The sequence below is a fragment of the Conger conger genome, chromosome 6 (genome assembly GCF_963514075.1).
Source record: "Conger conger chromosome 6, fConCon1.1, whole genome shotgun sequence".
NCBI lineage: Eukaryota > Metazoa > Chordata > Actinopteri > Anguilliformes > Congridae > Conger > Conger conger.
Window position 1 is genome coordinate 52,088,336 of NC_083765.1, and position 9,842 is coordinate 52,098,177.

A 9,842-nucleotide genomic window follows, 5' to 3' on the forward strand; every position below is an offset into this window, starting at 1 on the left:
AATATACTGTTCACCTAACACAAGTGAACTCGCATTTAGTGGGTGTTCATTTAGGCCTTTTAAAGTAGACGTCAGCATTTCTGACAGATATTACAGGGGGTTTTGGGGGATGGGTTCAGGGTGGGTTGATGGTTGAACCCAGATGACACGCCTGTGTGCAGTAACTTAGCATTTCTTATTGCTTCACAGCCATTGTACTTCTGCATTCAGTGCAGAATTGGAGAAATAAACTGCCACTGATGAATAATTCTGTGTATATGTTCTGCTGGAACAAAGACAAAGACCCAAAACAAAGAAAATGTAGAGAAACAAGAAGAAGGTTTTCCACAGTGTAGAGATCGCTTTCTGTAAAATGAAAAATATCTGTGGATATTCAAAGAGTAGTAAAACGAACACAAACACAATTAAGCGTTATGGAAGGAGAACCTGTGGTAGAGTCTATTGTGGATATTGGCTCAGCTAGCGGGGTGACCACATTAGGCAACACATTCCCAGAACCATACTCTCCATCTGGTCTTGAATTATCACAGAGAAATAGCAAATACAGCAGTCATGCCTAAAGATCCTGTGTTATCAGACCATTACTTCATTACTTTCCAACTTTCACAAGTCTATCATATGCCACCAGATCCCACTTTTTACTTTGGGGGGGGGGGGGGGGGCAGACCTGGACCCACAAGTCATCTGGGCAAATGTGACACATAAATGTCTTACCAAACAAACAAAAAGACATTGCCTGGATGACAGCCCTTAGGTGTCTCCTCACGAGGACATTTATGTCACTTAGCCCTGACTGAATGCTGCCCCCACGGATGCACTGACTCAGAACACATCCACCATCTGTTCTGGGAGTGCTCCGTGGCCAGGCGGGTCTGGGGCCTTGTTTGTTCCTCTGTCTCCCTGAGCAGGTTCCTGCTGAGGTCCTCCCTGATGGCTGAGGGCATCCTCTACAGTTCGCCGGGGGGATGCAAGACCACTAAGCTCCAGCGTCAGTGGAGGATCATTAACATCGTGAAGCAGGTCCTGTGGGAGACGAGGAACATCAAGGTCTACCAAAAAAACATCTGTAGACCTGGTCACTCTCCGGAGGAGGATCCAAAACCTCCTCCAGGAAGGCATTCTGGTACATATGCACAGCAGCAAAAACTTGGCTAGAGAGAAGTGGGGGTGGACCATTGGAAGGAATTCATCGTATAGTCCAACCCCCCAAGGTACACAGAAGGGACATAGAAGCCTCTCGGGACAGTAAACCTGAGCGAAATGGACTTCTTTTTTTTTCTTTACTATTTCTCGGTCTTTTAAATCCACCTTTGTTTCTTTGTTAGCATTTCTTATCGCTTCACAGCCATTGTACTTCTGCATTCAGTGCAGAATTGCAGAAATTAACTGCCACTGATTAATAATTCTGTTTGTATGTTCTGCTGGAACCATGACAAAGACCCAATACATAGAAAATGTAGAGAAACAAGAAAAAGGTTTTCCACAGTGTAGAGATCGCTTTCTGTGAAATCAAAAATATGCTCCAGCTGCAGACTGCAAGTGTATCATAATGATTTTACTGTGCTGAAGTCCAGGCTTGAACCAGGGAAATTTATAGAGCTGTCAGCATATTAAAAACAAGACAACTGGTTGGAACAAAAACCAGAACGCAGACCGGTCCTCGAGGACTGGAGTCATGGCTTGGATCTATGTGGCTGCTTTTCGACCAGGCTCACTCTTTAGTGATGATGTAATAGAGGATGGCAGCACAAGACAAAGTACCGGGGACGTCCCTCTACCGCCGACTCACACGAGTCCAAAGAAAAACAAAACCCTTGAGGAAGGCGACAGCACATAAACACTCTCAGCTGAACGCCTTCCTTACCTTTTCTCATAAATTCTGTTTTTTTAGCGAATAACCCACCAGCACCGAACCTAACTCGTATTAGTGCAGAGTCTACCAGGTGCTTTTACCAGCTTTGTGTCAAGGGCGAACGGTTAACACAAAAGCACTGAAAGATAGTACCCGCTGGTCTTAAATACTCTCAGGAAGGTGCTAACAAGGAACAGGTGGAACCAATGATCCTTGGCCCTCTCGTGGCAACAGTGGGAATAACCTCCCACCATGACAGTATGGTTTTGTAATACCAGTAAGATTTCCATTCCACAGAGCCCAGCTATTTGGGCTAGGAAGTCATCAAGTAATACAGTGCTGTTCATAATGTAAAGATTCTGGGATGTGAAACAAACTATACTTTGATAAATATGCTGGTTGGTGCTTGTTCAAGGGGTTTGTTTAAAAAAAGGTAAATTTGAATCACGAACACAGACTTACAAGCTGTGAACACCTCGCCTGATTGAAACGACAGAGGGACAACCTGTCCTTGTCAGAGTGCTCTCACTGCACCTCTGGTGGAAACATTCACAGAAAGCAGAAGGAAGAAACGCACAGGAGGTTCCTCTTTAGTTTCGGAGAGATGAAGCTGCTAGAATCTCTATGTCAATCACCTCTTCTTTGAATTTGTCTTTTGAGACACTTTGTACACGCATACATATTAGGATTGTTAGTAAATTCTGAATTTACTGAGGAATGAGAAAATGACCTTTATCTCAGTGAAGAAGCAGAACTGTTTTTTTTTCAATATCTTTAGATTTTAAAATTATTTTTCTTTTTTAAAACACACTCAATAAAACAAACTAATCATTTAAACAGACACTTAAGCTAATGAAACAAAGACATCAAAAGAATGAAAAAAAACTTTAAGAAAAAGTGATTACAAAATGATTACAAAATAAGAAAAACCTTACAAAACTTAGCAAAATCAATATCTAATCCAAAGAAACAAAGGTGGATTTAAAAGACCGAGAAATAGTAAAGAAAAAAAAAGAAGTCCATTTCGCTCAGGTTTACTGTCCCGAGAGGCTTCTATGTCCCTTCTGTGTACCTTGGGGGGTTGGACTATACGATGAATTCCTTCCAATGGTCCACCCCCACTTCTCTCTAGCCAAGTTTTTGCTGCTGTGCATATGTACCAGAATGCCTTCCTGGAGGAGGTTTTGGATCCTCCTCCGGAGAGTGACCAGGTCTACAGATGTTTTTTTGGTAGACCTTGATGTTCCTCGTCTCCCACAGGACCTGCTTCACGATGTTAATGATCCTCCACTGACGCTGGAGCTTAGTGGTCTTGCATCCCCCTGGCGAACTGTAGAGGATGCCCTCAGCCATCAGGGAGGACCTCAGCAGGAACCTGCTCAGGGAGACAGAGGAACAAACAAGGCCCCAGACCCGCCTGGCCACGGAGCACTCCCAGAACAGATGGTGGATGTGTTCTGAGTCAGTGCATCCGTGGGGGCAGCGTTCAGTCAGGGCTAAGTGACATAAATGTCCTCGTGGGGAGACACCTAAGGGCTGTCATCCAGGCAATGTCTTTTTGTTTGTTTGGTAAGACATTTATGTGTCACATTTGCCCAGATGACTTGCGGGTCCAGGTCTGCCCCCCCCCCCCCCCCCCCCCCCCAAAGTAAAAAGTGGGATCTAGTGGCATATGATAGACTTGTGAAAGTTGGGAAGTAATAATGGTCTGATAACACAGGATCTTTAGGCATGACTGCTGTATTTGCTATTTCTGTGTAATCAGTCAAGACCAGATGGAGAGTATGGTTCTGGGAATGTGTGGCCTAATGTAGTCACCCCGCTAGCTGAGCCAATATCCACAATAGACTCTACCACGGGTTCTCCTTCCATAAGCTTAATTGTGTTTGTGTTCGTTTTACTACTCTTTGAATATCCACAGATATTTTTCATTTCACAGAAAGCGATCTCTACACTGTGGAAAACCTTCTTCTTGTTTCTCTACATTTTCTTTGTTTTGGGTCTTTGTCTTTGTTCCAGCAGAACATATACACAGAATTATTAATCAGTGGCAGTTTATTTCTGCAATTCTGCACTGAATGCAGAAGTACAATGGCTGTGAAGCGATAAGAAATGCTAAGTTACTGCACACAGGCGTGTCATCTGGGTTCAACCATCAACCCACCCTGAACCCATCCCCCAAATCCCCCTGCAATATCTGTCAGAAATGCTGACGTCTACTTTAAAAGGCCTAAATGAACACCCACAACATCACTAAATGCAAGTTCAGTTGTGTTTGGTGAACAGTATATTTCAGCCACTGCTTTGGTTGGTTAGATATTTCAGCTACTGTGTTCAGTATCTCTGTAAGTATAATTAAAAATAGCAGGCTAGTTAAAAGCTATACAGCCAAATAATGGTATGTTAGTCATGTTGTCAGCTAATTAGATGAAAACAACAATCCATTGTTTGATTCAGTGCCCTCCACAATTATATGTGAAGCTGCAAAACAGTTCAACAAGTTTGAGATGACCTTCAAAAAAAAAAACAGCTTATTTATGCAGATTTATTTTCCTTAGTTGTAAAAGCAAAAATCACTATTATACTGAGCAATTGTACTTGAATAAAAAATTATTCACAGTTCCATGGGAATAGACACAGTTCTGTGAGAGCAGGAAGTAGAATGACAACTCAGATTAGCTTGAGAAATTAGTAAACAAATGCAACACCCCAGTGATTGAAAATAATATGCTTTTAATAACAGAAGAAGACAGCCATTGTATAATAAGCTTTTGGAATAGTCCCCTAGGTAGCATTTCCACATCAGTAAAGGAGGCAAACCCTGAGTGGGTGGCAATGACTTTCCTTGAAAACATTCGAAAAAAATCAGTGATAACAGAAATGATTCCAATAGCTACAAAACTAAATACGATAATATAACAAAATAAAGAGTTCACGTGGGATGAATTGTGAGCAATTTCTTGACAAACACCACAGGTTCTGTAGACAGACCATATGATCCGCTCAGGATTCTTAAAATAAAGCATTCCTCCTTTGCTGCCATTAAACTGGAGTAATCAAGTATCAGAAGAAGAACCAAAAAGAATACTTATTTAATAGCTATATTATGAATGAAAAATAAATATATACTTTAAAATTAAGAAGTGGTTATTCTGTTGAAGCTTTTTTTTATCCTGGAAGCAAAAAAAAAAAAGTTCCTATACTGCCCACTGCTGGAACATTTGGTATTGATCTTTGAAGATATTATTAATGAAGTCATCATCACGTTGATTTACATAAGTATGCTTTAGATAGTTGTATTACAGCTTAATTAATACTTGAAAAAATAAATATCAATCTTTAATATTAATGAAAGGATATGACCAAGAACAATAATGTTAGCAAAGGATGTTTTAAAATATTTATAAATGTTCATAAATAAAGCACCAGAAATACCACACAGTATGAAAACGGATATTGTGAATCAATGCTAAAAACTAATCCGTTCAAATGCACTTCCTCTGGAAACATAACATTGCCGTACTAATGTTTTTTGGAATTACCTGAAATGTATTTTCTGGCTTCAAGCTATGATGCTCGAGTGCCCTTTTGGAAATCAAAGAGATACTTGGACACAAAGATCTTGACCTCCCCTGTCTGTGAAGGGGTCGATGTGTCACACTAAAAAGCAATGCCTCTGTGCCATACATTTCTGTGATCTCTCTGGTTCTACACTTGCAAGTACGTATTAAATAAAGCATCATATAATGTGTTTTGCTTGATGTTATCGTATTTTTTTTTTTTTTATGTGAACAAAACAAAGAGAAAAACAGGAACGGGTGAGCCTTGAACCCGAGTCTGCTTCATAAGAGACAATAACATTAACCAGAACTCAGGAGCCAGAGCTGCCTTTTCAGTATCGAGGCTGCCCTCTTTCTTTTAAAAGAAAATGTTCCCTGATTGATTAGCAAACATGCAGGGCCAAGATTACAATGTGAGATTACCCTGTGGACATGGCTGTCTGCCCCCAGGGTGCTGTTGAGGGCCGAAATATAGGTAACTGTTCAGGCTCCACAAAACCATGATCCTGAACAAACAGGAACTGTGCAGTCCAACAATAATATTCTAAACTGTCCAATTGAACAATACGCATCATGTGTGTTCCATATACATGCGTAACACTACGCATTTTAAAATAGATTTGTCAGGCCAGCACATACGTGGTATAACTACTCCAGCTGTAAAACCCTTTCATCCTTCTGAGGGTAGAGCAGAAAGGAAACACCAGCAATTCTGGGAGCAATTAACCAATTGCTCCCTATTCAGTTCTCTACTGATGGGGCAAGTCGTCACAAATGCCCACCCTCCGGTCTATAGCTCTGCACTGAGATAAGCTATGAAGATGTAATGAATATAAAATAACATGTACATGAGACTTCACTCTTTGATGAGACATTGCAGATCACAGCCCTTTGTGAGTTTCAGCTAGGACAAATCAGGAAACCGGCTTGAAATGTACAAAATCCTTTAATAAGTTAACAGGAAACTTGAGAAAGTAAATCAATGTATACAATCAATTCATCATGATCAGGAAAATATTCCATGAATGGCAGGAAGTGTGTGCTGGGAGGACTATACCTTAGTCCTGCTGCCTGATTCCCCTTTCCCCCCTTCCAATATCCCTCTTGTCTAACCCTAACCCTTAATAAATAAATAAATACATACATAAATACATTAAAAAACTAAACAAAACATCACTTCATGCGTATTTTACTGGGTATGGATTTGACACGTTTAACCTGTGGAAGAACCTATGCACTTGTCAGTCGCTTTGGATTGAAAGCATCTGCCAAATGACTAAAATGTGAAATGTAGATGATTGACAGCCTGCTAGGGCGGTAGGCCTTAGGCTCTGGTGCTGATCGCTGGAGTGCTGGCCAACCTGCGGTCCACAGCAGCTGCATGGCTCTTCACCCAGCCATCAGCGGGATTCACACACCGGTGTTTTCCGAGTTTAGTCACAAATCTGCAATAAACAACATCGGGTACCATTAGCGCTGAGGCACAAATGCGCATAAAACATGGAGGCGAGGAAGTCCACAGACCACCAGGAGCTGCTGTGAAAGCTCAGGAAAAGGTCTTCCCTTCCTCTGTGGAAACCATAACAGTGTGAGCAGGAATGGAGGCATGGACACTCACACAAGGGCCGGCAGGGCGCAGCTGCTGCTGGTTTTGTAGTAGGAGACTATCTGTTTCAGCGGGATCTTTGCCTTCTGTGTCCTTGGACAGCAGGTGTTGCCTGTGCTAATTGCCAGAGGAGCTGTAGGCAAGAGAAAAACATGAAAATGAGATTCCACAAAATGTTATCAGTCCTTCCCAGTGTCAGGTCCTCAAGCTTTGGAGATACCACACACATACACACACGCACACACACACACACTCACACAGACACACCACTCCAGTAGGTTTGAGAGACTCACCAGAAGAGACCAGGCCCAGAGAGAACAGCAACACGATCAGCAGGGTGCTCAAGTTCATCTTTGGGTTCATGACTGGAGCCTGCAAGCACAGAGAGGAGCTGGTGGATTGTGGATCAGAGAGAGGAGATGTGCTTGGTGAGATGGGAAAAGCTCTCGGTTATATACTGTGTAGAGAGGTGGGAGTTGAGGAGGGGGTGGGGGGAATTCAGAACTTCTTCTCATTGATCAGGAAGTCCAGATTAATAATTTTTTCCAAGAATGTGGCTTTCTTTTATTTATTTTATAGTCTTCCTCTTTTCAGGGGTGCTCAAGTGCATCTTACATGCAGCACTGTGAATGACGTAAGTATAGAAGTGAAAACAGAAGAGCCTTCTTCTATGGAAATTTCACACAGCATGCTAACGTGTCGTCAGCAGTGCTTGCAGACTGCGTGCATTAGCCTGACTTGAGCAGCGGTTAATAGTGTACAGGTAACCTGGTGTACGGACCGGTCCAGGGACGGGCAATTCCAGTCCTGGAGGGCCGGTGTGTATGCAGGATTTTGCTTACCCTAAGCTAATTAGCCATATGCACCATGACCAATTCACTGGTAAATTAGACCGCAATCAAAAATGCTCAAAGACAAGAACATTATTCATTATAAATGATTGTGCCTCACCTGTATACCTCTATCAAAAGAATCAAAAGGCCAGATTAAAATTCACCAAGAAACACAGAGATGAGCCAGAAGAGTACGGAGATGTCTGGATGGGATTTGAATTTTGTTTTACCAAAGCAATGGAAGCTGAGAAAGGAAGGAACAGCCCATGATCCAAAGCACCCCACTATCTGCGAAATATGGAGGTGGTAGTGGTACCACACCTGACAACACCGCCACTCCCGCTGCCCTCTCATCCTCCTTCTCCTTCTCTCACACTCCACAGCCTTCCGGCCGTGGTGGTGGTACTGGTCTTTTCATTTCCCCCTCATGGAAATTCTCTGTTCTCCCCCTCTCTGACCTGTCCATATCCACTTTTGAATTCCATTCTGTTGCAGTATCCTGCCCTACTAACCTTTTCATTGCAGTTATCTATCGTCCTCCAGGGCCCCTGGGAAGCTTCCTTGATGAGCTAGACACCCTTCTCAGCTCCTTCCCTGAAGATGGCACCCCACTGATTCTCCTTGGAGACTTCAACATCCACCTTGAAGCCTCCCAGGCTGCTGCCTTCCTACCGCTACTCCACTCCTTCGGCCGCTCCCTGCAACACTCTCCTCCAACCCACAAGGCAAGGTAATGTCCTAGACCTTGTCTTTGTGAGGAACTTCTCATGCTCCGATTTCACGGTTACCCCTCTGCATACATCTGATCACCACTTCATCTCATTCTCTCTCCCTCTTCCTCCCCATCGTCCTCCCCCTCCTCCCACCCACACTTCCTCAGCCCTCCATAACCTCCACTCCCTCTCACCCTCTTCCTTTGCCACCACTGTCACCGACTCACTCCCCCCTCTCGAATCCTTCTCAAAACTCCCCACTGACTCTGCATCTGCCACCCTCCTTTCATCTCTCTCCTCCGCCTTTGACTCTCTCTGTCCCCCTGTCTCAAAGCCACCTCGCACATCCCCTCCCAGTCCTTGGATATCTGACACCCTCCGTACCTCCAGGGCCAGCCTCCGCGCAGCGGAGAGGAAGTGGGAAAATTCCAGAGACCCTTCAGACCTCACAACTTACCAGTCTCTCCTGGCGGCATTCTCTTCCACTGTCACTGCCGCCAAAGCAAAATACTATCAAACACAAATTCAGAACTCCACTTCTAACCCCCGGAAACTGTTCTCTGTTTTCTCCTCTCTCCTCAACGCACCCCCTCCTCCACCTCAATCCTCCTTCGCTGCTGATGACTTTGCTGATTTTTTCGATGAAAAGGTCACAGACATTCGCAGATCCTTTACAACCTCACTGTGCCCTTCCCCCCCTCTAGGCCCATCCCTTCCTTTTCCACTTTCTCCCCCCTCACAGACTCTGATGTTTCTGAACTCCTGCTCTCCCACCGCCCTACAACCTGTGCCCTTGACACTATCTCCTCTTCTCTTCTCTAGACTATTACACCTGACATTCTCCCATTTGTCACCTCCCTTGTCAACTCCTCCCTGTCTTCCGGTTGTTTTACAGCATCCTCCAAGAGGGCCCACATCACTCTGCTGCTAAAAAAGCCTACTCTGGATCCCTCCATCATCCAGAACCACCGCCCGGTATCTCTTCTTCCTTTTCTTTCTAAAACCATAGAACGAGCCGCTTCTAGTCAACTTTCTTCTTTCTTTTCAACCTGCTAGACCCCCATCAGTCTGGCTTCAGATCTGGCCACTCGACACTCTTCATCTCGTTCCCGCTATCTGATACACAGGTTTCAGCCCGTATCTCTGCCTGCCTGAGTGACATCCAGAGCTGGATGGACAACCACCATCTAAAGCTCAACCCAGGTAAGACTGAAATGATATGCATCCTTGCTAATACCTCTCCCCATCTGGATCTCTCCATTTCCCTCGGGGATGCCA

General features: G+C 43.9%; 1 protein-coding gene across 1 annotated transcript; it reads right to left on the reverse strand.

Annotated features, from left to right (window-relative positions):
* Positions 1-6,339: 6,339 nt before the first annotated feature.
* Positions 6,340-7,515, reverse strand: LOC133130957 (C-C motif chemokine 3-like 1). Its single transcript, XM_061245979.1, has 3 exons — positions 7,312-7,515; positions 7,031-7,151; positions 6,340-6,857 (listed from the first exon to the last, which is right to left on the reverse strand). Exons 1-3 carry the CDS (start codon positions 7,379-7,381, stop codon positions 6,737-6,739), a joined length of 312 nt encoding a protein of 103 aa, XP_061101963.1. The 5' UTR covers positions 7,382-7,515; the 3' UTR covers positions 6,340-6,736.
* Positions 7,516-9,842: the final 2,327 nt, after the last annotated feature.